The sequence below is a fragment of the Podarcis cretensis genome (assembly GCF_951804945.1).
Source record: "Podarcis cretensis genome assembly, chromosome: 3".
Lineage (NCBI taxonomy): Eukaryota > Metazoa > Chordata > Lepidosauria > Squamata > Lacertidae > Podarcis > Podarcis cretensis.
This window is the reverse complement of record NC_137172.1, coordinates 92025575-92053319: the sequence shown is the minus strand read 5'-3', so window position 1 is coordinate 92053319 and position 27745 is coordinate 92025575. Positions and strand designations below refer to the sequence as shown.

Sequence of the window (27745 nt, the reverse complement as noted above, 5' to 3'; positions counted from 1 at the left end):
AATAGACTAGGGCAATTTAGTATTTCACATAACACCACCCCCACTATATATCAGTAAATAAAGCCAGTACACTAACATTAAAGCTGCAATCCTAAGCAAACTTACTAGGGAGCAAGTTCCGTTAAACACAGCGGGACTTACCTCTGTAGAAACATGCAATGAATTGCGATGCAAGATTTAAACATGGTTTAGGGATGATGAGGAATACTTCCAAGCCTAATTAACATGACAGCAGTTATGCTCACAAACTACTGGTAATTGTGAGAACCCTGATTATATCCAGGTTTTGAATGTGATTTTTAGGATCATATCTGGTTCCACTGTAAATTGGTTTGGCAATGCTCCCAAAGTGATGCACGGGAATGTCAGGCTAGGACAGGAGAGAATCTGGCTGAAATCCCTGCTTAGCCATGAAGCTCAGTGGGTGACCCTGGGCCAGTCCCACTAACTCACAGCCTAACCTACTTTACAGCTTGTGAGAATAAACTGGAGTGGGATGGAGGTGGAGACTATGCTTGCCACCCTGAATTCATGGAGAAAGCGTAAGATAAAAATGGAGTAACAACAAAAAGTGGAAACAAGAGATTGTAGAAACTCACAAACTAAGAGTGAAAGGGAGAAACCTAAACCCTAATTCTGCTTCCCCAATTCAGTTATACATTTTGCATGATACAGGGAAAACATAAGATACAGAGAGATGCAGCACAGAAAGCACTGCTTTTAATTTCATGTAACAATTCGGTGAACTAAAAGGTTTATCTCATGGATACACATTTCACATGAATTCACACACAATTTACCTTAGAGTAGAGAGATTTGAAGCGACCAGTTGCACTATCCAGTTTATTCTGTACCTCAACGTAAGTTGAAGAAGTATCAATACCTTCCTTGTCATATTTGACACCTTCTCTTTTATTACACGATTTAGCAGCATCCAATACTCTCTGTCCAGAAATGGTGATGTACCGCAAGTCCCCTTTGTGAGAAATGACATCTTCCGAAAAACTCTTCTGCCTTTTCAGTTTGATGATAATCCCATTAAAGTCAGATGCACCTGTCTCCAGGTTATCAAGTTCTTGCTCTCCCTGCTGGAGCCAGCTTTCAAACTCGCCATAGTCCGCATCAAACTTCTCAAGCTCCTCCTGCAAAGAGCGGGTCAACTTCAGCTTCTGCTCTGACTCTGCTAAGGCAGTTTCATACTGCACCTTCAGTTCCTTCATATTCCTTTGAATCTTCTCCTTTTCCTCTGGAGAAAGATGGTGTCCTTGCTTCTCAAGCAGGGCTTGGGTTGACTGTGTAGCTATTATGACAGCTTGCTGCTGGGAAATAATTTTCTCATGCTGAGCCTGGGTGGGGAAGGCAGCAGGGAATCAAAACGTACATATATAATTAGCAATGTAATCTGTAATGTGTCCAAGTCTTAGGAAATGTGCTTAATGATGGTTCAGAAACATTAAACAAATCAAAATGCTATGTGCTGCAGATGTACTAACCAACTATATTCCTACTTCCCAATCGCAAGAACAAATCACCAGCATTAAAATATCCCTATACACACACACATTAGGGGTAGTTCCATTTATGCACTGATGTGCCTGCATAGAGCTGCCCATAACAGTGAGGCTTTTGAGAGAGACCCTGTGCTTAAAGGGAGCTGTGTGCGGCCACTGGCATTCCGATGGATGTAAGATGTGCTAAGGCTGGGCTGTTTGGGTGTGCTTGTCAATACTTCCCACTTTGGCCTGCCTTTATTTTCCACAGCTTTGAGCACTTTCAACACAGAAGCTAGAGATGAAAATGTTCTATTGGTTTATTAGATAAGAGCTAGGAAATAAATAAGCTCTGAGGCTTGTAGTGCAGTGAGAGGTGGTGAAATCACCTCCCACGAAATCATTCTAGAGATTCCTTGCTATGAAAAGCAGAGATCTGGAGGTGGACCAGATTATGTCTCCTGACTGCATGAGGCTTTTGCCTTGTACCTTTTCAAGGCCACCACAACAGCTGGCAATTCTGGCTCCACAGCACATGAGGTGGGTTTATATCAGACCTCATTTCTTTTCCAGGACAAGCATGAATTGATGAAGCAAGTAGTATTATACACGTGTAGTACCTTGGCTTTCTGATACTGCATGTTGAGATTATCTTCTGAGGGCTTCAGTTGTCCATCCACGTGTGTTTCATTCTGTTGTTGGATTTCCATCAAGTTGCCATTGACTTCATCGTCTTCTCCAGCCAACTCTTCCACCTCTCCTTCTTGGAAATGGTTGCCATTCTGTTTAATTGCTGGCTTGTCTTTCTTGCCCCCATGTTCAGCATCCTTGTCGACCTTTGACAACCAGTCCAGAAGGTTCTCTATTGTGCTTTTACTCTCCTCTAGCTGTTCTCTAGCTGCAACCTGCACAAGTAAAGTTCAAGCTCGAATCTTATGCAGTCATGAAAAGTTCAAATGCAGATATTTGTGATATTGCAAACAAGGGTATACTAACACATTTTTTTTTGGGGGGGGGGAATTAGTGGGACTTTTTCTCCTACTGGTCATGTGCAAACATCTGCAGAATGATGCAATGTCCCTGCACTTCTGTATGCTGAGGAAAAACTAAAATGAATTATTATTCCGTGGCATGGCTATTGTTTAAAGGCTCCTCCCTTGGGATGAAAGACTTCTGGAACCAGATAATGTCTACGGGCCACATTCACATTAGTGAAAGTCTGCACAAGGATTTTAACTAGTGCAATGGGACTTTGCACTCTGCCCCCCCCCCCAAAAAAAAGAAAAAAAATGGCCAGGGGCAGCTGGGAGAACCCTCAGAACAGAATACAGGGGGAGACATCTGGCAAGCAGAACTGTTTTGCTGAAGCAACTATCTCCTGAGTGCTACACTGAATTCCTCCGTATGTTCCTTTCTTTTGGGAAGCGAATACTGACAATTCCAGATGCATTTGGTGAATGTCTGAAAATAGATAGATGCATTTCCCTACATTTAATACACCCAGTAAGATAAAATATTAATAATAATAATAATAATAATAATAATAATACTGACAATCAATTCCTTGAGTTTTCAGACATTCACAAACATTGTCAGACATTGTCAGACATTCAGACATTGTCTGGGATGGTCAGCATTCACATGCAAGGAAAAATTATAGCAATGAGCCATTTTGAAATAAATATTAAATGGTTGCCAAAGAACCTTTTCTGTTTCTTGCTTAATAGCTGTTGTCACGGCTTTATCCAGCTGTTTCCTGGACTCCTCTGCCTTCTGACTAAGCAGCAAACACTTGGTCTTGGCTTCATTAAGCTTCTTTTCAAGAGCAGTCTTGTCTTCTTGTCGCAGCTTTTCTCCATTTTCTTTCAAAAACATCTCCGTATTTTTCACAATTTCTGCCAGCGCCTGTGTATTTGCTTGCATATCTTTCTGTAGCTCCTAGAAAGGGGGGGGGGGGGAATCAACAATAAAAAAATCAGAAGGAAGAGTTATCCATTTATTTTTCACTTCGAAAGCCCCTTTTCTAAGGTACACCCTGGATTTGCCTTCACATTTCATGAAAATGGCAACAAGAGAGTAATGGTTGCTAAATTTCTACAAGCCTGAGATCGAGATCTCTGCTCTATACTGGAAAAGTGTGGAATTTCCTGAAACACAACTTCTTCCCTGATAATTAGAAGCTAACATGGTAGGGGCCAACCCTACCATGAGGCAATGTGAGGCAGTCGCCTCAAGCAGCAGATGCAGGAGGTAGAGTTTTCATATTACACAATATCATTCCATTTGAGCCACTCAGGCATCCCCCTCTGTGGGAGGACAAGGTTGCATGTGCTACAGGGCCTGCCCTGTATCCCCAAGCTAGCTTGCTGGCCTTAGGTATGGTGGAGATGTTAGGAAAACATTCTTTAAGAAACATATAAAAGTTCCTGGAAGCTTTAAAGAGGGTTCCAGAATTTACTTTAGTGTGTAGGAGTGGCACTCTAGGCTTGACTGGTGTCAGCTGGAGGTGCAAATAAAGGAAGTTGCAGACTGCAATTTCAGCCTGACAAAAGCACACATACACACATGTTGTCAGCACACAAGCTGACAACAAGGTTGGAAGTAAGACAATGTGTGCTGCTGATACTGTGAGTTTGGCTGTGTTGGGATTGTTAATTACTGGACTGAGATTATACCGTGCTGGAGAGATAAAAATGGAATGTAAATAGCTTGTATATAATAGTAACAGAAATGCTTGCGCAACCAGTCAAGCAATAAAAAGCTCTTGACTGTGAATTTGAGTATGACTCCTGTTCTTGTCCTCTGCCTCCTGGGAAAATTCTCCTATAAACAGTAAGAAGCGGTTTTACCGAGGTACCACTACACTAGCAGAAAAGCACAGTGCAAGTGTGTGAGCGGTAACCTCTAATAGGAGAATGCCATCTCACTGGAACAGTTGAAGTAAGATTCAGCTGCTAATCTGGTTGGCATCTGTACATGGAATGGGGTGTGTGTGTGTGTGTTTATGTTTGCTATCTTGTCCTTTGCCTCCAGCAGCCAAGAATACTAGATGGCCCTGCCACCACTGCACAAGCCAGCAACTTTAACTTTTTGGAATTATTCAGAAATAATTTTGTTTACTAACATCTTGCACTGCAAAAAGCTAATATACACAATTCTCTGCATGTTTTAGAAATCTAATGGGCCGGTCAAATTGACACATGCATTACAGCTAACTGCATGTGTCACGTGATCACAAGATGCCCTGGGACGTCAAAGTAAACACACGCTGGCCTTTGCCACTGACCAGGGAACAAAAGGCTTCTGGAAGGCTTCATCTCCTGCTCCCCCCCCCCCCCCGCCACAGAAGGGACACCACCACAAGGGAAGTCCACCCTGACATTATACAAAAGCCTGAAATGGGGCAGCTGTGGGGCGTTTGCTTCTCCCTCTCCCTGCAAGAAAGATCACTTGGCTCCAACTGCTAATTATCCAGGAACTTCAGCTCAGAAAGGAAGCAAACTCTGACTCCATCTAAGGGACATGAAGCTGATGGGTTGTGTAAGGAATTGTTATTTCAATCACTTGCAAGCTTGCCGTGATGGTTGTTTAACTGAGAGGGCAAAAAAGAATTCCAAATAAATAAGTAAATGACTAAATGAATCAACTCCTTGTATCACTTAAGCAGTGAACATTCGCCTGAACCGTTTACTGGCATAAACAAAAAATTGCATGCATTGGTACTTCTTTACAGAGTCTGAGAATATTGACTGGAACTACTTGTTTACGTTTTTTAAGTAATTTTTTTTAACAGACACAAAGGGTTTTTTTAAAAAAATCCATGCATACTTGTTTTAAAGCCGCTGACTGTATTTTGATAAATTTGGTGTCAACTTTTAAAGTTTGATTTTGTTAGTATGTTTAGTATGTTTCGTTAGTATGTTTTAATTAATGTTTTTTGTGAGCCACTTCGATTTTTGCTGATAAGGTGGTATAGAAATCTTGTTAAATAAATAAAAACGAATAAATAAAGTTGTAGGGTTTTTGCAGTAACATTGCTTTTTTGGCTGGTTTGGTGCTTTTAACTCATTTTCCTGCTTTGGACTTGAAGAAATGAAGGGCGATATCTAACAGTTTTGCATAAGCATACTAACAAACCTCTAAACTAGGGATGATTTTAGCTCTCCTCTTTTACTGCATTGCTGTTCAGTGGATTCATTTTACCCCACATTCCTGAGAGCCATTCCAAGATGTTTGTGCAGGCTACATAAGGGGCACTGCTGGAAGGGTACACAAGGGATATTGCTAGCACCTCATTGATGACCCACCAACTTTCACACTATAAATTCAACTGGACTTTGGGTGAGATGCAAACAGCTAGTCCAAAATATATTTACAGGGCTTGCAAAATGCTCCCAAGCGCAATTTACTCAGAAATATTTACAAGTAACTCCAACGTGATTTGTAAGGATTGCAGCCTGGCTCTGCTGCTGCCGATTAGTCAAGCATTGTACCTCTTGCTTGATCTGGTATTGCTGCAACTCTGCCTTGGTATCTTCAATAGCAAGTGCTTCTTTGTGGCCGATCAGCTGGTTTTCTGTCTGTGTGAGAAGGTCACATATATCCTGTAATTTTTCTGTGAAATCCTGGTGCTGGTCTGCCAAGTCCTAATTTAGAATAAGAAGAAACCTGAATAGAAATGCTCAGAGGCTCTCTTAGAGGTTAATGTTCAAACAACCAAATTTCAAAGCTTTCACCAGACACTATTTCTGAGAGTATGCTGTAAACATGATAGCAGCTGCACACAGTTTAAAGAAGCTGAATATAGAAGGTATGAGATAAACCTCACAAATGCTGTAAGTAAAGAGACCAGGTTTTGGATGGAACCGCCCAGCAGAAGTCTGGCCATGCATTATGCGTGTGAAAATCCAAATCTCTGAATGGCTTGAAACCTGTAACAGACAGGTATTAATTCTGAAAAGGGGATGGCAAAACAAAGGTTAGTCAAAAACTATGTGTTAGATCAGTTGGTACATGTAATATTACCCGCATATAAAATGCTATTGTGTTTTAAGCAATACAGAAGCAGACATGCAATGGCACTCATTGTTCTTAACAGTACTTTCATCCCTATTAAGCATATTTTTTAAATCCTGCATTTCCTGGCCTGAAGACTCTCCCTTCTTCCTCAACTGATTAAAAAAGAAATTGTCCTTCAAAGTTAATCTTGTTCAGTGCTTGCAGACTAATAAAATCATAGAGTTTGGAAGGGACCACAAGGGACATCTAGTCCTACCCCCTGCCCCTGCAGGAATCTCAACTAAAGGGTCCAGGACAGATAGCCAATCAACCTCTGTTTAAAAACCTCCAAGGAAGGAGAGTCCACAACCTCTCAAGGGAGTTTGTTCCACTGTCAAACAGCTCTTGCTGTAGAACTCTGCTTCTTCTTTTTCCCTGTTAGCCCTACTGCTGACAAATTCCCAGTGCTCTTGAGTACATTACCTTCCATACACTAGAACAGATGTGGGGAACCTTTGGCCCTCCAGATGTTGCTGGACTCCAGCAGTTTTAGTTCTGGCAACCTGCACATAATTTTGCTTAACGGTTGCCATTAATTTGATTTTAATTAATTTTTATAATGAAATGTTTTTAGAATGTTTGATTATTTGATTGTTTGATTATTTGATTGTTGTTAGCCGCCCTGAGCCCGGCTTCAGCTGGGGAGGGCGGGATATAAATAAAATTTATTATTATTATTCATCAATATCTGGAGGCCAAAGATCCCCACACCTGTGCTAGAGTGATCAGACCTCTTAGAAGGCCCTCAAGATGCAGAAAAAGCACCTGTGGCTATTTCACCTACAAAAGGGCAGCATGCAAGTCGCAGAGTGATTTCCCCAAATCACAGAAGCATCCATTGTTGCTTCCTGGGACAGGGAGCTGGTTAGATTCCTGAACTAGATGACAAAGCATCCTTCTTCAACAGACACCCAAAGTCTAATGTGAAGTCCTAGGTCTGCTGCCTCAGCTTTATTAGTTTGTTTATGACTCAACTTTAAAGTAAAAGTCAAATCATTACCCACTGTTGGGTAAAGCATTTTATCATTTCTATATATTGCTGTTGAAACAAAACTTGCTGTTGAAGGAAGCACACAACTGGTCCCTCAAACATTTATCATGTGGCTCTAGAATTCTGAAGGATAGGCACACTGTATTCTTTTGCTTTCGATCCCAGATAGAGTACAATTTCTGCACTTCAACATTTTGTCACGTCTCCACTTGGGTTCAGTGTCATGCTAAGCACACAATCACACACAGAAGCAAACCTTCTGGTCAACAAGAACTTGTTCTGTCTGTAAGAGAGTTTCAAAATGGTTGACTTGGGATCTTATTGTCTCTTGCATTTCCTGGAAGCGCTTCTGTGTGGTATTTAAGAGCCTCAAGAGCTGCTTGCTTTGGTTTGGGGAAAGATCTTGGGCATGCTCAGAAATGAAGAACTGAATATCAAGTGCTGTGGATTCCAACTGCATTTTTGTACATTCAAGCTCTTTTTCCAGGTCCTGCAAATTAAGTAATAAAAATAGTTAGCATAAAAAACCCTGCAACAGCTTTTCCCAACCTGGTGCTCTCAAGATGTTTTGGCATGCAGCTTCCATAAGCCTCAGTCAGCCTGGTTATTGGGCCAATAGGAATTGTTACAAATCATCTAGAGGCCACCAGATTGAGGAAGCCTGCCCTATCATTTGATAAAAGGTTAAGCTCACTCACTGATTTTTTTAAATCATTCAAATATCTGATATGGAATTCACTCTATCAGTTCATAATCCAGTCTATTAAAGAATACTACTAGACGTTTAGGTTTGTTGAGCCTTCCTCAAATTCATTGGCTTGCAACATCAGATCTACATAATGTTAAGTGTAATGTTGGGAAGGAGAGGAGGAAAACTCCATTGTGTCAGCAGAAGTTGTTGTTCAAGTCTTCTGCTGAGACCACCATTTATTTTTGATCATTGCACTGAAGGGAATTACACTGAGGCTGTGTTTGCTACAGTCTTGGTGGACATATATGCAAAATATGTAACTAATAATGAATTAAAACATAAACTTACTGACAGCATTTTCTGATGTTGAGCCTAGCACCAACCTCAAGGTTAAAACTGTTAAAACTATAGGAGTGTTACTTGCACAAATCCTGACTGCCTATCCAAACTAACAATAATGACCCAAACTATCACTACTTTTGAACATGTAGGTAACTAGTACTGAATCAGAGTGGAGATCACCTAGAAAACATCATATCTAGAAGTTAACAGTCACTGACATATTAGGCACCAAGTGATACATGCCTTGATTAACTGAAACCTTTGCTTCACATCTTCTATATCACATGTATCCACTTTGAGATTATTCATTATTTCACTCTTCTCCTCAATCCAACCTGCAAACTCCTGAAGCTTGACTAGATGTTCCTGATGAAGAACTGAAAGTTTAGCCTAGAAAAGAAGTTCAAATAAGATATTTATCTGACGACAGATCTAAACCAAATTAAAATGAAAACCAAACCAAAAGATTTCAGTTAGCTGACAGTGAAACAAAGCTACTGACATAATTGGAAAAATAAGGAGATACTTTTTCCACAATGCATGTGGCATATTTTAGATCTACAAGAACACTTTGCTGACGATACCATTTGCATACGCAAAGTCTATTTAATTCTGACACTTCAACAATGGGCAAAAGGGTTTATATCACTTATCTAACAAAAATTCTTTAGGACACATTCTTTAGCACATTCTTTCCAATCCCAGTTACCATTTCACAATAATGGAACTCCTTTTCTTTCAAAACTCACTAAATAATGAGACTAAGAAGAAGTTCATGTACACTTGCTTATCAATTTAAGTTGGTATTTTTGTAACATGCTCTGAGACCATTTAGTGCAGGGTGGGTTATAAGTCTACTACTACTACCACCACCGCCACAATCAATGGATACACAACTGATCATGAAAACATTAAAATGAATTGTTTGAGAAAGCTCTTGTCTGTGGTGCTGATCTATGATCACCGAATCACACATGCACATCATCATTTGATGTTCAAGTAATCAAAGGATACACAAGTTTTTGTATTCACTGTGATTCAGAAGGCATCTGCAATCCTACACACACTTTCCTACAAATAAGCCCCAATGAACACAGACGCATGCACAGGATTGTGCTGCAAGTGACCATTCATTGTGAACAAACTTTTAGAGCATGGGTTCCAGCTAGCTAGCATCAGGCAATAAATTTGTCACCACGTATGCAAAACCATTTTACAATACTTATTTGCATTTTACACTTGGTTTTGTTTAAAATGGTTGAACTAAATCTAAGTTTGGAGTTGGATAGGTTAAAAATCTGTAGAAGTAAAATAGATGTGGGCTATGAACCTACCATTTCAGAGTCTACTGCCAAGACGATTTGCTTTGCTCGATTTGAAGACATTTCGCAGACCCCAAAGAAATCCTTCTCCAAACATTCATAGCTTTCTTTTAGATCCACAAGCTGTGCTCTGGGAACATCCTTGTGCTGAAATTTTAGAAACTCTTCTGCTAACTTCATATCTTTTCGCAGAGTAACAGCAAAGCCAGCAAGCCCTGATTCAAATGACTACAAAAAAATAAATAAATACAGATGAGGTGCATTAAGGTCTTGCCTAAAATTAGTAGCACTGCGTGCAAGACAGAAAAAAAACCGTTGCATTTTATGGAGAGTACCATTAGTCCTAGAGATGGCTGGGAGACCTGAAATCCCCACCCAGTCATGATGTTCATGGGCACTCAGCAAGTCACTAGCCACCTCACAGGGCTGATGCAAGAATAAAATGGGGTCACCCCACCTAAAATTGCCCTGGGAAGCTTGGGAAATGGCCACACAAATGAGATAAATTAACCCTAGAACCCAAGATACACATCTCTTTATTTTGCTATCTCTCATTCCCCACTCACCTGCCACACTGCTCATATAATTTTCTATACTATGGCAATAGCTCTTCCTCCAACCACTGCTGCACCACCCCTTTCCTTCATCTCAGCATGCATCTATCCAGGGATACCTTAACTTTAGACATTGTGGCCAGGCTCATCATGCTCTCTTCCTCCTACAAATTAGCAGGAATGGACTACAAAATGCATGCACCATAGAGAGAGAATCACCCATGGAGAGAGTGTAATGTGTAGCCCAAGCCCGTAAATGGGATCGGTGGGGAAAGGACTCAAGAGTGTGCCGTTCCATTGATTTGTATTAGATGACAAATGGGTGCACATTTCTGTGCCTTTGGGTGAGAGAAATGTGGGGTGGTGATCACTGGCTAATGTTAAGTATATTTTTTATGATTTGTCAAATAGATTTAGCATATTTATGAAAGATAATACATATTTAACTATACTCTTATTCTGATGACTTGTGTTTTGAGGGTCTTATGAGCTACTTTGACTATATTATTTTGCATGGAAGATCAGCATATAGAGACTTAGTACTAATGACATCTGACCTCACTATTTAACCTCGCTTTCTCTCTACAGATAAGAAGCTTACCTCTAACTGCTCAAGTTGTATTTTTAGGTCTTCCAGGTCATTGCTGATGGGCTGCAGGTCATCCAAGAGAAATTTCATATCTTGAACCACTGTCAAATGTCTCCTCATATTCTCTAAGTACCAAGAGCATTGCTGCTGAAAATATTATTGTCATTTTAGTGTAACTAGAACTTATCAACACAGTAGCAGGAAATCACTTTTAAAAACAAAAAGGACGATGTGTGGGTTTTTTTAAAAAAAAAAATGCCTGGAGATGCAATTTAAATGTTCATCTGTGATTCTACTATGATGTTAACCAGAGGACATTCAATTCCTTGCGATAGGTGATTCAGTGCATACTGGTAATATAGGTGCCATGTTTTGATTATGCTAACAAGCAAAAGCACCAAAATGAACTAAATAAATTTTTCATTTGTTTTATGTGTCTTTACTTAAGACAAAAATTGTAAGTTGCTACTCACCATGCTCTTTGAATCAGGTCTTGGTCCAGAGTCCTCTGTTTCCAAGGTTTCAGAGAAGCTTTTTGGTTGCTGGTATGGCTTCTCGGGCTGAGGGTATCCTTTCGAACCAAGAGCCTTACTGAATGCTTCAGTACTCTCTCCAGCAGTTTCTGCTTTTAATCCTGATGAACTTGTAGTTTCTCTTGAGATGGGAAAGGCATGGTCATGCTGAGAAGCGTTTTTCTGCTGCTCTCTTTCTGTCTGGGCCTTCATGTCCCTTGTCTCACGGGTGTTCTCATTTCTTTGACTGCAGTGGTCTTGTTTCAGTATATCGAGGAGGAGATCAGGACTTCTATTATCAAGCCAAATAGGTGGGTTAGAATTAGGTTCGTTTGCATGTATGCACAACGAAGCAGCCATTGAGGCACTTCTAGTATCCTCACTTCTATGTTGGACAGCAGATTTGGCAGGGTCCTCGTTTTCCCAGTGTGTGCTATCAACCATTTTAAGTAAATTTTGCATTAAAGCTTTTGTGCCAATATAACTTAAAGGTTCCTCTTCCTGCTTGCAGTAAACATCTTTTATATTTCCTTTAAGTATTTTTGTTAAGCTTTCAGGTAATGTGGGAGGCACTTCAGGAAAAACAACTTCCTGATCATTGACTGGGGCAGAATTAGAAAGCATCACATCTTTTAGTGATTGCTGCATTTTTATCTGGATGCCATTTTGATAGAAAGTAGGCTCATGGTCTAGAATGTCATCTTCAGTAGGCTTCCCCAAACTACTGTTTTGAGTGACCTCTGCTTCATGTGCTTTCTGCTCATAGCTATTCTGGCTATCATCTCTGGTGTCTAAAGTACTAGAAGAAGATCCAATTACACATGTATCTTCTCCAGAAGCTGTTTCATCAGCCTTGCTCCCTACTTTTCCAATAGCTTCAACACGCTCCATATTGTTGAAATCACATTTGTAGCTTTCATCATGATACACCTTGGAATGAGCACTAGCCTCTCTGCTAACTTTATCTCTTGTGGGTTCTGATACAACTGATGAAGGAAACAGCTGTTGTTTGGGGTGCAATTCTTTTAGGTGCTGTTTTCCCTCGCAGTTTCCACTTCTTGATACCACTAGCTCCTCTCTATTCTCTTCACTGTCTCTTTCACCTTCTTTTAGGTAAGATGAACCATTCTCTCTCATTGCTAAGATATCCTTGGCCATTATATCTTTCGCACTTTGCTTTAAATAAGTAGAGAGGTCAAACCCCTCTACATAGTGCACTGATTCATCTTTAGCAATGTCATTGGAGTCTGTAACCAATGTGGGCTTATTTGAAGTTTGAGCAATACTTATTTTTTCATCATATGAGGCAGTAATTTCATAACCATTTTTAATAACTGATGAATAAGGCTCCCTAAGGCTTCCACTTGATTCCTGGATATGATCTTCCTTCAGAATGCACACTCCATTTTTATTTTGTTTCAGTGCACCAATTTCTACTTGACTATGTGGCATACTGGTAGATGCTTGTTTTCCATTATCTACTTCTTGTCTTTTCTCACAATTCAAACATGGCATTGATATATCATGAAGAATTTTAGCTTCCCTGTGTTCAGCATGTAAGTTTCTTTGAGAAGGTATATCAGACTTGGCACTAATATTTTCTGTTCCAATTGCGTCTTCTGATGTTGCACCATTGCTTATGCTTAATTGGGAGGTTTGACTGTTCTGTAATGCAAGGTTGTCTTGCATGAAAGGGTCAGAAGCCTGTTCTGTTTCTTGCTGGCTTCCCTCTTTACTTTTACATGGTAGGTCCTGAATGTTTTCTTTAACAACATCAGCTAAATTTTGATATTCATCAGCACTGTAGCTTTCAGGGCACTGTAAACCATTGTTTCCTGTTGCCTCTGAAAGTGCAGACACCTGGATCCCAATGTTTTTATCATGGCACTGAGAGTAATGCATTTCCAATACCTCTTCATCTTCATAATCTGTCTCATCATAAGTATCATAATCAAAATCCACATAATCATAACCTTCAAAATCATCCCCACTGTCACCATTATCGCTACTGCCATTATCATCACTATTGCCACTGCCATCATCATCACTGTCATCCATACATATGCTTTCATGTTCACTCTCAGAGTCATCTTCTTTCATTTTAATGCCCTTGTGCTCACCTCTTTGCATTTTAGCTTCATCCAACTTTTCCAGGGAGCTGTCAATCTCTTTACTTTCTTCCCTTTCTTTTTTCTGACCATTATCTTCTATATCTCTACTGCTTTCTGCCTTGTCTTCTAGAATTGTGCCTAGTAGCCTTGCATTGAATGCTGCCATATTTATAATTTCAAGTGTATCAGAGTCACTTGTTTCACTAAAGCACAGAATGCATTCTTCTTCCTTACTTAGGTTGCCCGTGGAAGATTTTGCTTTTTCTTGCAGCTTATCTGCTACTCCATTGATAGCTACTGCACTGTGGATGAGCTCTGGAGTAGCATCTTCTTTAGCAACAGAGGAGTCACCCTTGTTTATTCTGTCTGAGCTATAAACTGTACCATTGTTATGATCAATTTGTGGAGCATCACAGGCTTCACTGCAATCTTTATGTTGAGTTGGATCACAAGGATCTTCTGACTGAGTACCATGTTCTCTTTTGGGCAACAGCTCAGATTGCTTGCTGTTATTGCCTTCCAGAACTAGCGAGCCACATTCAAATGTTGACTTGCTGTCATTCACAGGTGGTTCATCATGCTTCATACTAGTACTGACTTCCAGAGGTGATGTGGACTCACTATCAGTATTGATTTTAATGGATGATCCATCAAGAGTGTCAGTAGTGACTTCTACTGGGACCCCAGCATTTGTATCAATGGAATCCTTGAGTGGACATCCAGCATGAGTAATAGCACCGTTTCTCTGAATTGGTCCAATATATTTATCTACAGTATGATATTCCAACAGTGCAATGCCATCAGAACTGGTATGGTCATCAAGCAAAGATACACTACATATATTGGCCTTATCTATGGGTTGTTCTCCATCACTGATATTCATCTGATTTTCTACAGGTTGCCCACTTTCAGTCTGTTCTTCCTGTAATAATCCACGGATCAAATTTACAGTGTCTTCCAGGAGGGAATCACCATTAGAAGTATTTTCTAGGACTGACATGCTATAGTTTTTGGTGCAATCTTCCAGTAACTGACTGTCATGTGTATGCACTCTAGTTTCCAATGGTAATGCATCTTGTATGCTGGTGTAGTTTTCCAATAGACAGCCAGCAAATTTATTAGCATGGTCTTCCAATTGTGAATTGCCATAGCTATCTGTAATGTCTTCTCGTGGTGGCCTATCATTCATATGAAGACATGCACCATGCATTATGGAGTGGTCTTCTAATGGCAACTTGCCATTCCTATCATCATTGTTATGCAATATTGGGGTGACATTCGTTTCCGCTTGCAATACTCCACTCTCATTACAAGTCTCTAATTCTTTCTTAGTGAGTTCATTTAAACATTTTTGGTCAGGTTCTATACTAGTGTATAAACTATCCTGAAAGTCATCTTTTACCTCATCTTTCACCCCATTGTTCTTCATTAGCATAATGCCTTCTTCAATCTGCAAAACCTGAGGCATGCATTTTTGCAGGCTGTTGTCCATGAGATGTGAAACATTAGTGCTTGCTTGAGCTTTCTCATCTTTCTTAATAGCTGAAGAATAATTTGCATCCAAAACACTACTGAAGATGCCTGGGGAGTCGTTTTCACTCCCCTTAATGTTCTCCCACTCTACTATGCAAATGTTATCTTCATTTACTATTGGAGGAAGGTGTCCTTGTGAACAGTTTGAAACAGATGTTTTCATTTCAGCATTTTCAGCGTTTGCTTGGTCAGTTAAATTTTCATACACTTCCACTGGCATTTGTTCTGGAAGTTTCAGTAAACTTTCAAGTGCATTTTCTTTTTCAAGATTTTGACCTGGATTGATTTCCTTTCCAGATCTATTCGTGACACATTCTGACTGCTCTGAAGCACGAGCCACAATATGAAAACCATTTCTCCCTGAGACTATGTCATTCTGGTGATCTTTACAAAATGCCTCCCTCTTATTGCTGCTGGATATATTTTGAATACTTGTATCTTGTTCTGAAACATTGCTAGTGATATCACTAAACATTGCCCCTTTGGGCTGTTGCTCAATATGTTGTGCTTTTGTGTTTAAACACAATTGCCCCTCAGTCTCATTTGTATTATTTTCAGAACGACTGCCACCCATTAACAGGCTGACTGTTTCATTTAAGTCACCACAATGCAACAAAAGCCTCTGACCGGTGTTCGCATCCATACAACTATTTATCATTAGGTAAGACATGAATAGCTTTTGAGTTTGTTCCGAGTGGCAAGGTATGGGCTCACTGGTGTCAGAAGTGTTTACATCCTTTCCATCAGCATGTTGGTTGGATGCCTGGAGTTCACAAGACGAGAGCCATCTTGCCGCTTTTTTCAAAGGCAATGGTATATCTTCCACATTAGGCATTTCATCAGGTAGGGTAACACTGTTCAAAATTGATGAAGTGTTGCTTTCTATGACTCCCTGCTGGGCTGCATCATCCAGGCTGATCACTTCACATGTTTCTGGAATATAGAGTGCTGCTATTTTTTGCCGCCCCTTTAGAATTTTGCAGGCCTGCTCATTAGTGATCATGCCTTGATGCAAAGATGTAGATACAGGAAATATTTCCCCACTATGTGGCCAGATGAGTCCAATGAAGCCTCGTTGTGCCTGTAGTACCAGCAAGGCACTACTAGAAGAGATCAGGTTGCACTGCACAGCTTCATCTACAGACAAACGTTTTGATGAATTTGGACACAAGATCCCACCTGTCTGAAGCTGATGAGTCAAAATAGCACAAGCAGCATCCTGGTCAATAACCCCTTCTCTCATTGCTTCTTCAACAGTCATTCTGTGTCCTGTATCAGGATGAATTATGCCGCCAGAAAGCAGCTGGGCACCTAAGAGCCTGAACATGGTCTCCCTCTCTATGAGTCCTTCATGAGCTGCTCTCAGAATAGTTATCTTCCTTCCACATTTTAGTGTTATTTTGCCTCTTTCTTGAGGGGTCACAGGCAAGAGCCTCAAGCCTGTTTCTCTATGTACTACAGATCTTTCAAGCAATTCCTCAAGGGTTATCTTCTCTGCAGTGTTAGGGTCAATAAGGTCTTTGCTTATGTCACGTCTTTCCAGGAGTTTAGTGTATAATGCTGCAGAGATCAGATTCTTCTGAAAAGCTCTGTGCAAAGTCAGCTGTTCTCCCGTGGCTGGTATCATTAGGTGTCCTCTGGAAAGCTGAATCTCAAGAATTTTAATAGCAAGAGGTTCTGAAATTAAACCCTGTTCCAAAGCAGCTACAACTGGAAGTGCTGCTGATTGCAGTTCTGAAATGACCATTTTAGCATTCTGTAAACCTTGTAGTTGCAATACAGCTTGGTCATCGACAAGTTCATGGGCTTTGGCTTCTTCAAGGTCAAAACTTCTTCCCAGGACTGGTGAAATTATATCTGATAAAATGAGCTGGCTCTGAAGCAACTGAATTCCAGTGCCATAGTCAATGAGGCCTTTATAAATTGACTGCAAGACTGAAAACATCTCTCCAGTTGTTTGATCAATAATGCCAGCTATGACTTTATCCTCCTAAAAGTGAGTATAAAAATATGAATTGTCAGCATTTTATGAATGGTAAATGATTAATACTTTGAATTTTAATATGATATATGTACAATATAAAGTCACTTACTTACCAGAGTTCCACCCAAACTGTGAATGTTAGCAGTTCAATGCAGAAGTGATGTCAGTGATTCAACAGCACACGGTGTGATAAAAGATTGAAACACAACATGCATCGGTAAACCAAAAGCCTATGCTCTGTATACATCAAGAGGGTTAGTGGAAGATAAAATAGTAGATGATCGCATAGTGAGCAAAAAAGACACGTACCTGAAAGGCAAACTGTCATGCTATCTATGTGCTTTGTGAGAAGTTAGCATATATTGAGGAAACAGTATGTGGTACAAAAACACACATGCTATTCATGTTTACAGCATACAGCACTTTTACATAGACACCCAAACACATAAGGATCAAGTATTGTAGCTACTTAAATGCACTGCAACTGTGTTGTATTAAAAGTCATCCATTAGGAACAACATTTAAGAAGTATGTGCAGAATAGTCTTCCTTTGCATATACTCTCAGGCATTTTGTAATGCCTTCCAAAGGCAGTGTCAAATGTAATAGATCTTAAAGTATTATCTCATAGTTAATGTGACTATAAACTCCAAATGATGTACCCAGTTGAAATTTAATGAACTTCGGAAATATGGCATACTTCCTGAAATACTTATCGGAGAGCATATAGAAGAGTAGAGAGGCTATGGAACTTCCACGTGGTGTTTCTGAAGTACAGACGTTTGACAGAATTCAAAGTATGGCTTTTAAAAAGAAGGGTTAAGTGATGTATGATTCTATGCTCTTAGTTCATGCAAGACACAAGGTATAAAAGCCTGTTCATATACAACTTTCCACTTGTCCATTTATAGACATTCAGCTATAATTCTAATTCCACAAACCGATCGAAAGCTGTCATTCTTTTAGTTCTGATTTTGTTTGTGTGATACACACAATTCGGTGCAGGTTTTTGTTTTTAGTATTCATACAGAATTCCAAAACCATGCAATGGATCAGATTCAGAAAAGCATATATACTATAGCCAGCAACATAACTCAAACTGTTGACTACCTTTTCATCCACGTTTTCATTATCTGCATCTTGTTCCTGCTGCAACTGCTTCAAATCTTCATTGGACAACAGTTTATAACCTTCTTGCAAGGACCTCACGTGGTTTTCCATTTCATTTTTCTCTTCATCTGTCATTCTTTTGGGAGGGGGAATAGAAGATGTGAATGGAAGTGCTAACAATTTCTAAACATTAGTTGTTCTCTCAAGAAATAAACATACAGGGTGGAATTCAGCATCATGCTATGAAGACATGTTCCAGCAGACCTGGAGACAAGGTTTGCTTTGTAAGCTGATAACTTGGCAGTGGTGGTGGGTCATATGGGCAGTTATTCCCAGGGATACACTGGTAAAAAGCAGTGCAATTATTAGTACCACCATTAATTAATGCAAACTGCTTTAGTTCAATTAAGTAAGGTACCATTTATAAGGTAGAAGGGGCAGTACCTACCCACACCCCATTGTTTCAGATTTCATATAAGAACTCCTGAAACTAGAGGATATCTGCTGCCTGCACACTGATTTTATATAAGAAATGGCTGAAACTTGTCCTCAACACAAATTCTGAAAGGGCACGACTAATTTTAAAGTGCAATCATCACAATGAACCTACTTATCACCATGTTTTGCTAAAAACGTCTGCGTTGTTTGCAAAGCTTCTGATATCTGTTCTTTCTTGGTTAACAATTCGTCAGAAGATATCTGAAAAAAGGAGGAAAATATGTTCACAACTCCATTCTAGAAATAAATTTAAAAAGGGGGCAGGGGTAAAGCAAAAAGGTGAAAAAGGAGTGAGCATTTCAGGAACAATATCAAGGGCATAATGGGTGGTATCCAGAGATGTATGAACAGTCTTCTGCTTGTGCAAGGAGACTTCCCGTTCCTCACCTTGCATGGTCCCCCAACCCTCTGAAACAGATTTTGAGGGTGCACAGGGAGTTGCAGGGGAGAGGGGGTGGCAAGACTATTCTTTTGTATACCACCCTTCATCCACAGATATCTGGGCAGTTCACAGTATGAAAATACAGGATAAAAAAAAATAGGCTATTGTACAAGGGAAGTCTTTTGAGCAGCAGCATCAGGTACAACCCAATGTATCTTTAATAACAGCAATAGCCTATATTGCAAATCCATTTTTAGCCAACTTGTCCCTTATTAATGAGCCATAAATACATGCTTGGTTATGAAACACTAAGGTTGTGTTTATAGATTACTGGGAACACGAGAACCATAATTAATTTCAGGTATAAATACGGACACCCACTATTAAAAACATTTGTTAGGTGACCTTCTTCAAAACGTTTGTCTAAACTGTTCTGGTCTTTGCTTCCAACGAGATGTTGCTGCACTACAACTCCCATCAGCTCCAGTAGGAATGGCTAATGGCCAGGGATACTGGAGGTTGTAGTTCAGGAACATATGGAGGACCAAATGCTCCCCAAGTTGTTTTAGACAGTTTGTAAATAATCAACTACTAGATTAAGAACAGCCTTGATGTGTGAAGTCAAATGCTCTGACGTTACTCCCTCACAGGATGTCTTGCAACCAAAGAGGTCTATGCAATTTCAAAGCTATCGTTTTCAGTATTTTAATAAGTTAAATCAACTACTTCACTTAACTTCCTTTGTGGATTTTGTGTGAATGGTATAGTTACCCAGGATACTGATCTTTTATTCTCAAGTATTTCCAAACCAGGAGTTCTCAAACAATATTAAATGCAACTCTTCATAAATCAAGGATAAAAGTTATAGATTGCCAACTCTAACCAGAGCTGAAAATGTGGATGAGCCTTATACACACACCCAACACTTTTCAACCATGAGGGTTCCCAACTCTTAAGTGTATCCCTGCTTTCTCTTATTCCATAGAACTGACAGAAGTGAAACTAATCAGATCAATTCTGGTCTAGTCTATTTCAGATTTTTCTTGAAAGTGCTACATGGGGTACATAGTATATGGATACAGGGCATGGAACCATGCTTTCATATACTAAATTAAAATGCAACAGTCACTTTGTTGTAATAATTCCAAAATTGTTCTGAGTACCGGAAGAAGGAAGTCTTAATCATTGTGAGCACCACCCAATAACTGCTCACAGAAGTCACGTGAAAATGTTCTGCTGGTGCACACAATCTCTGCACCTTGGAGCTTCTCTATCCTACAATGGATACGGATATTCAAGATACTCCCCTTACAATTGCTATTTAGCATACTGGGTAAGCCACAATTTACAGGAACTAGACAGAAAGAAAAAGATTGCCGTGTGATACAGATAGCCCATTTTAACCTCATGGTGAAGAGGGAATGCAAACCCAGGGATTTAAAACTGCTTCTTAGTCACTGTACGTTATGACGATGAGGCGGATTTCAGTAAGTGGCTTTTTTGTATCTATAAAAAACTACAAGCAAGGGCTTTTCTAATGAAAATATAAAAGTGTTTCGTTATTTGGTGCTAATTTTCTCTGGAAATCATACAATTAAATGCACCAAAAGATACGTGTCAATTTACGAGGCAGTTTGTACTTTTCTGCAAGCTTTTTCTTTCACAAATTGCCAGGACAGGAAGCCCAATTCAGAATGGGACCGTGGTGAGGTGGATGGGGGGGGGCAGTATTTAACCTTTTGCCTCATGCTGGGACCATGATTTGGATCTCACCATGTGTCTGCAATTTGCAGAGGGGGGGAACATCTGTCCGTAACAATGGGAGATCTTTTCCTCCAATGCAAATTCCACATACTGGGGGTCCCCCAAGATCAGGAACATAGGAGGGGCAAAAGGTTAAACTCCACCCACAGCCAGGGTTCCAGATCTAGATTGCCCACCGATTGTCCTGGCATTTTTTGGAAGCAGCAGCTTGCACTCAAGGACAAACTACGCTGAGTAATGTCATGTGTAGCATTTTCTCCATGTGTTCAATATGCATGTGGACACATGCATGTCCAGTTATATTAGGCACAACACAAGTATGAAAGACTGAAGAGTTTCTCGGCATCATGCAATGGGACCAGTAAAATATTGTATCATTTAAGTTCTTCAAATTACTTGCTGGTACAGGACTGACTGCAGATTTCAAGGGTTTGGTTCGGGATTTACTCTTACACGCTTGGCGGATGTGAGATTTCAGGTTCTACTCAGCCTCCAATATCCCCCCCCCCCACCTCCACCCCTTATTTGAATACAGTGTAACATTTGGAAATGGGGTCTGTGTGTAGGGTAAAATATAATAAACTTAAATTGTGTGATTGATACTCCCTAATAAATTGGGGAAAGCAATCTGATTTGGGCCTATAATCATTGGGTTTTATGAGGTCCCTGGAGTTTCCAAGGTAGTAGTGGCCTTGAGAATGCCCCCTTGTGCCCATGAAGAATCTGATACACACCCTGTCTCACTGCCCCCTTCATCATGAGGTTCCCTCTTGAAACATCAATGGAGTTGAAGGAGGAAACAAGAAGAGTCATTCTCTTTCCCATTTCCTCTGTTAGTTCTACAGGCTCAATTCAGCCCCTTATTAGACGGGAAACGGGGATGACAAAGAAAGAAAATGGAAGTGGCCAGTGGGGAAAAGTGGGGAGGCTACAGGAGTCAGGAAGTGAGGGAACGATCCCTTCCAAACTGTTTTTAAATTTCTCCTACCTAACCACCATCAAATCACATGTCACATCTGTTGCCATTGACTAAACCATGAAAATCTGGTGCCATTTGCGATGGATGCGAACAACAGAGCTTTGTGGCTGCCGACTGCAGGAGATCCCTGCAAAACCATCACTAAATCGTGTGCCACCTCTTCGTCTACTCTGATAGTTTTGCTGTTATCCTCTAAAAACTGTGAAACTATATGAAGAGCAGTGCTTTGGATCCAGATTTCTGTGATATTAGCAAACACCAGATTTGTGATTTTTAATATAGTCTATTACTGTAAGTTTTAATCTGATAGGTTTTTGTGGGCAGCATCCCATGTAAACTCATGCAAATTCAAGAGGATTGTTTCTATTCTACCAGACAAACTTTTACCTAGAACCCATGTAAAAGAACTTAGTGGGGGAGTTAGCATGTGCTGACCTGGAAGAGATTAAAAAACCAAATGGATCATACCCATAGTACACACTCTATGAATTCTGAATGGGCCTCAAAGGTTGACAACTCCTGTAACTTATAAAAAAATTACACCTCCATATTAACATCCAGAGGACTAGCCAGGAACACCTGGTGGGAAAGGAATGAAGGTATTATCATTTCCCATCATAAGTAGGGAATATTATTGTCCAAACACTGTTTCTCCTTTTTGTCTTGAATGTAGTCTTTCAGGAAAAAACACCCATGTATCAGTTATGTAGTCTGGTGAATTTAAATAAAAACACTAGTATGTAAATTATATTTGTTCATAAGCACTTTAAAGTGAAGGTTGTATCCAATGCCAGCCCTACTCAGAGCAGACCCATTGATATCAATAGGCGTGACTAACTTAGGTCCAGGAAGTTCAATGGGTTTTCTTTGAGTAAAATATAAGCTGAATACAATGAAATGTTCTTGTGCCACATTTGGCACTTTAAAGATAAAACAACACTGTGTCATGCATCTGGTAGCATCTATTCTCAAGCAGTGTTTTAATACCTGTTTCTTAGGAGAATCTGCTTTTTCAGACTTTTCTCCTCCGCCTTTGCTGAGGCTCTTGGTGATGTTTGAAACCCATTTCAGTAAGTCCCCAGCTTTTTCGACGTGTTCTTTCTTCTCCTCTTCCACTGACTTCTGATGAACAATGTGCATTGCAAATATATATATATATATTTAAAATTGTAGGTATATTAAGGTTACAGCCAACCCGAAAAACAGTTACACCGTCAAAAATTTTATTGTGGAAGATGCCAGATAATGAGCTTTATTTTTACTTTCTTTCTTTTTTATCCCCATTACCACAGTCATTCTTATGCATGCTTTTTTTAAAAAAAAGGTAAACAATAATAAAAAAGTAATTGAAGTAATTAATTCAAAACATCTGAAAAAACTAAGATAGCCATTATGATACATATAAACACATTCATATACATAGATGATGGAACTCACATTACAGAAACCTCCCAGCCACCACCGTACAAGCCAAATCTAAGCAAGGGTTTGCCAGGAAAAACACTCTAAATCTCAGCCTTTGCATTAGATGTACACCCAGTTCTAGATTATTATGTTGTTGAAGAAGACAATGAAATTCAATAACATACTTCAATCCTGTGCAATTAACATAGCATCTTATATGTTTCTCCTGAGAAGGAAAATTACTAATTTTGTAGCCAACTTTATTGCCGATTTCAGGTTTAATATGGTTGTGGGGTTTTTTAATGTAAAGAATCATGTAGTAGAAGGAAAACCAGAAAAATAATAATCATGTAACTGAAGTCTATCATTTTCTCTGAAATTTCCAGTGTCACTGAGAATCTTATCTCCATGTAACTTGGGCTGCAATACTATCCCCACTTAAGGACTACAACCCATTAAATTCTGCAGGACTTTCTTCTGAGTAGACATAGGGAGGACTGTGCTGTTACAAAGGCGTAACCGCCACCTAACACAGAGAGGCTTGCTTCCATGTAAACATGCCGTTAGAAGAATATCCAGTCTTTATGACAGAACCCACACCACAGTAAACTTTGCACCGGCAAACAAGCATCCTGTCAAATCTATTTATGATATTGCATATTAAGTTCTACACAAATATTCAAGTGCTATTGACTACAATGGGAGGGTTTACATACTTAGCTCCCTGTTTAACTTTGGCTGAATCAATGGAGATAGCACAGGCAGTGGAGCATGAGACTCTTAACCTCAGGGTCATGGGTTGAGCCCCACGTTGGGCAAAATATTCCTGCATTGCAGGGGGTTCGACTAGATGACACTTGTGGTCCCTTCCAACTCTAGATTTTTTTTTTATTTTGCAGGATAGTATTGCATCATACACTGATATAAATGCAACAGAGCATATTGTTTCACTTCTGAAAATTTCCCAAGAGCAGCTGGAATGGCAAAAACAACAACAACTCTGCAACACATTGCTACCACAATGATCCCAGTTAGCAAGCTGCTACTACCATTTATACAACATAGAGGATCAATTCAGGGATAGTTTTAAGTACATTCAGGTCCTAATGATTTCAAGGAAAACTAAAGCATTAGCTTAAATTTCCACCAAAATTAATGGGGCATAGAAGTGCTTAACTCTTATCAAATTGTGCATCATAATTACAAGCATGGAGCAACGTTAAATCTACTGTACGCTGAAAACTATACATAAGCAAACTCAAAATGCTTTGTTCTGCTTAGAAATCAGCCAGGAACCCTATTTCACAACCCAATTAAATCATAGGGAATCATTTCCATGAGCCAGATGGTTTAAATTACTGCAGGCCAATTTAATAACTTCCATTGTTAAATTATGACTGTGAGGAAAAATACAGACTAGAAATTCCTGAGGAAATGAGCTCAGCTGCTTCTAGCAATCGTAGCCCTGTGTGGCAGTCAAAAACTGCATTATCAAGGGCTTCTTTATACGTCAATTTCTTCTTTGTCTTGGGACACGTAATACCTTTTAAGTAGAATTTGTCATTTTTCATCTTTGTAGCAGTGACGGCATCAATAATGCCCCTTTTAATAGCTTCTTCCATCGATAATCTGCAATGAGACTTGGGATCTATCAATCCACCAGTCAGATGTTGATACTCTAGGCAGCGAGTGCCCATTTCTTTCTCTAGGACATTTGTGTTCATTGCTTCAACGGCTGACAGAACACTCTTTGTTACAGGGTGAATAATCCCAGTAAAGACCAGTTCACACTGCTGGACGTGCTTAGCAGACGCCTCATCAATCAGCTCCCTTTGCAAGGCCTCTGCCACACTATATCTCTTCCCAGTAAAGGGATCAATTATACCTCCCGTACTTGCTTGTGCTTCAAGGCACCTCAGTGCCGTGGTTCTCTCCACTAGGTTTTTGCGAGCAGCTTTCAGAAGAGGCATTCTCTCATTTGTCTCGGGCAGCCAGACACCAGCAATGGGGCTGTTGACATCTGTCTGTGGTTTAGAATTGCTCAACAAAACATCCGCAAGCTCGCTGGCTGTGATTTGCCCTTCCTTGTATTGACTGACCAGCATTCTATCAACTTTGCCATCAGTTAATGCCTCGTCAATGTTGAACTGCATTCCAGTTTTTAGATCTGTCAGCACAAGGTAAGAATTTCCATGGTGATCAAAGCATGTGGATTCTTTCCACTGAAATTCTTGCCCTGACAGCTGGAGGTAGGTACTTTTGTCTATCAGGGACTTTTTATAAGCCTCATAAGAGGTCATTTCTGCTCCAGTTGTAATATCTACCACAGATATTTTATGAATTTTTTCAGCAGATGGGGTGGTTATTTTTCTCTCCCCAACAGGGAGCAGGAAGCATTTGCTTCCGATATCAAGTAAACACAGCTTCAGCAAATCATTATAATACATGGCTTGCCTATTATTTGGATTCTGGAAGACTTTTTTATTACTGGAATGTTCATATATAAATTTCAGAACGGTGTTGTTCAGCAAGCCCAGTTGGACCGCAACTTCAGGACACACACGGACACTTCTCACAGGGTCAATAATACCTCCACTTGCTATCTGAGCTTCAATAAAACTTTTGCCTTTCTGCCTTTCAAGGATTCTGGTTTCAATTGCTTGATAAACAGACAGCTTTTTCCCAGAAAATAGATATCCTAAAACTGCCTTTTCTGCCTCAAGAAGCCTGCTTTTGTATTCATGATCTACAAGTCCCTTGGCAACTGAATCATCAACCGAGTATTTCTGACCTGCTGTGGGATCAATGATAAAACCAGTGGCGGCCTGGGCTTCAAGCAGTGCTAACACAGATGCTTTTTCAATTATTCTCTGCTTAGCTGCAGAAGCAAATGAGACCTTCCCTTTACTAGATTCAATATACAACCCAGCTATTGCAGTAGGCTTAGTCAAAAAATTCTCAAGATTTTTTTGAACCTCAGCAATGGCCTTCTTTCCTGAATGAAGCTGTTCAGCTGTGCTCAGGTCTAGAAGTTTAACTTCAATCAACTGCTTGGCAGTTACATCATGCCGGAGACCTTGAAATTTGATATTATCATATTCAGAGGGGATCAGAGCAACCTCCTTGGCTTGCTTTTCCTCTAAGATGGCACTGATCTTTGATAAATCTTCATTTTGGAGATTCTGTAAATAGGAATTGTTTGACATAATGAAGGATACTGTATTTAGAAAATAGCATCAAGTTATTAATCTAGCCCATAAACAGGGAGAGGGGGAGAGATGCAGAATATGAACAGCAAACACTAAGAATCAGCAAACTTTATTAACCTTGGCAATATGGAATTTGGTTTGAGAAGGAAAATGGGATGGAATGACAGCAAAGTGTAAAAAAAGAAACTATCTCTTAGCAATATCATCACCCTTCTAATTTCAAACTCAGGTGGTGAATGAAGGCAGGAAATCCCCAAGATTCACAGAAGCACTATATATTAAAACCTAAGGGGGCAAAACCAAACAAACCCTCAAAGGAGACAATGCTCAGAGCATGCTCAGTAGCTATGGAATACAGAGTGCAGCTGGAAAAGAAAAACAAAACACAGCGTGGGAAGAGTGGAATGGCCAGTTTGGAGGGAACTGCTGAGAGAACCCTGAACAGGGTCACTCCTTTGGGCGAAATGAGAGACTGCACCTTTTTGCTCCAAGTACCACTTTAAAAAATCTAATGCGGATGTGAACAACTTGGATTTGTGAATTTCTTTTTTCATTCTAGGAAGCCAGGCCTGTTGTATGTGCAGTACAATACTTAAGAGAGATCTTGGACTTCTGTAGGCCACAAAAAATCATTTGGCAGTTGGATGGGGAGCTTTTAAGGTTAGAAGTGCACTTTTTGCCTCCACCTCACGTCTTGTTGAAATCATAGGGTGTGGGGACAACTGTGGGCAGAGCATGGTGTAAAGACACCTGCTGCTTTTATCCGGCAAACACCATTTTGCAGAGAAGTGTGCTCTTCGGTATGTAGGCCCCCCTCTTTTAAACAAATGGGGAACCTTTTGGTGGGTGTTGGTGGGTGAAATTTTTGCTTCCACACATGCAAGCAACTTCTGCATCTGCACAAATGTCTTGGTATAATGCGGATTGATGCGTGCCAGATGTAAGAAAGTGTTCGATATCAGATAAGATGAAAACATAGAAATAGAACAGAAAAGCAATGAAGATTACAGGAGAACAGAAAGTTGTAACAACAACACCCAAGCAATATCAAACGCCATCAAATGTGCCATGTACCTCCAATGGATGCAGGCGCTTCCCTAAGCCCACTTCATAATTCTCTTCAAGCCTGGAACTGAGGAGTTTGCCGTCTCTCAATTTATCTATTTCTGAAATTCTTGTGATAGGGTTGCTCTTATCAACCGTTATCTCAAACTCTGTGCTTG

General features: G+C 40.0%; 2 protein-coding genes across 15 annotated transcripts in view; both read right to left on the bottom strand.

Annotated features, from left to right (window-relative positions):
- The window catches only part of DST (dystonin), a 306444-nt gene that overhangs the window by 108755 nt on the left and 169944 nt on the right, over positions 1 to 27745 (bottom strand). For 10 of the 14 annotated variants that reach the window (XM_079970257.1, XM_079970258.1, XM_079970259.1 and 7 more), the window contains 7 exons: positions 22897 to 23031; positions 18897 to 18985; positions 18287 to 18422; positions 5984 to 6136; positions 3195 to 3428; positions 2111 to 2395; positions 801 to 1346 (listed from right to left, as the gene is read on the bottom strand). In XM_079970257.1, the coding sequence (XP_079826383.1) occupies positions 801 to 1346; positions 2111 to 2395; positions 3195 to 3428; positions 5984 to 6136; positions 18287 to 18422; positions 18897 to 18985; positions 22897 to 23031 (1578 nt within the window). Of the gene's footprint in view, positions 1 to 800; positions 1347 to 2110; positions 2396 to 3194; positions 3429 to 5983; positions 6137 to 7795; positions 8030 to 8815; positions 8963 to 9906; positions 10123 to 11049; positions 11185 to 11510; positions 17184 to 18286; positions 18423 to 18896; positions 18986 to 22896; positions 23032 to 27745 lie in introns of all 14 variants that reach the window. The other 4 variants (XM_079970248.1, XM_079970255.1, XM_079970254.1 and 1 more) reach the window with 1 other exon arrangement.
- Positions 23116 to 27563, bottom strand: LOC307212869 (desmoplakin-like). The gene has a single exon (XM_079970472.1). The coding sequence runs from the start codon at positions 26517 to 26519 to the stop codon at positions 24705 to 24707; it is 1815 nt and encodes a 604-aa protein (XP_079826598.1). The 5' UTR covers positions 26520 to 27563; the 3' UTR covers positions 23116 to 24704.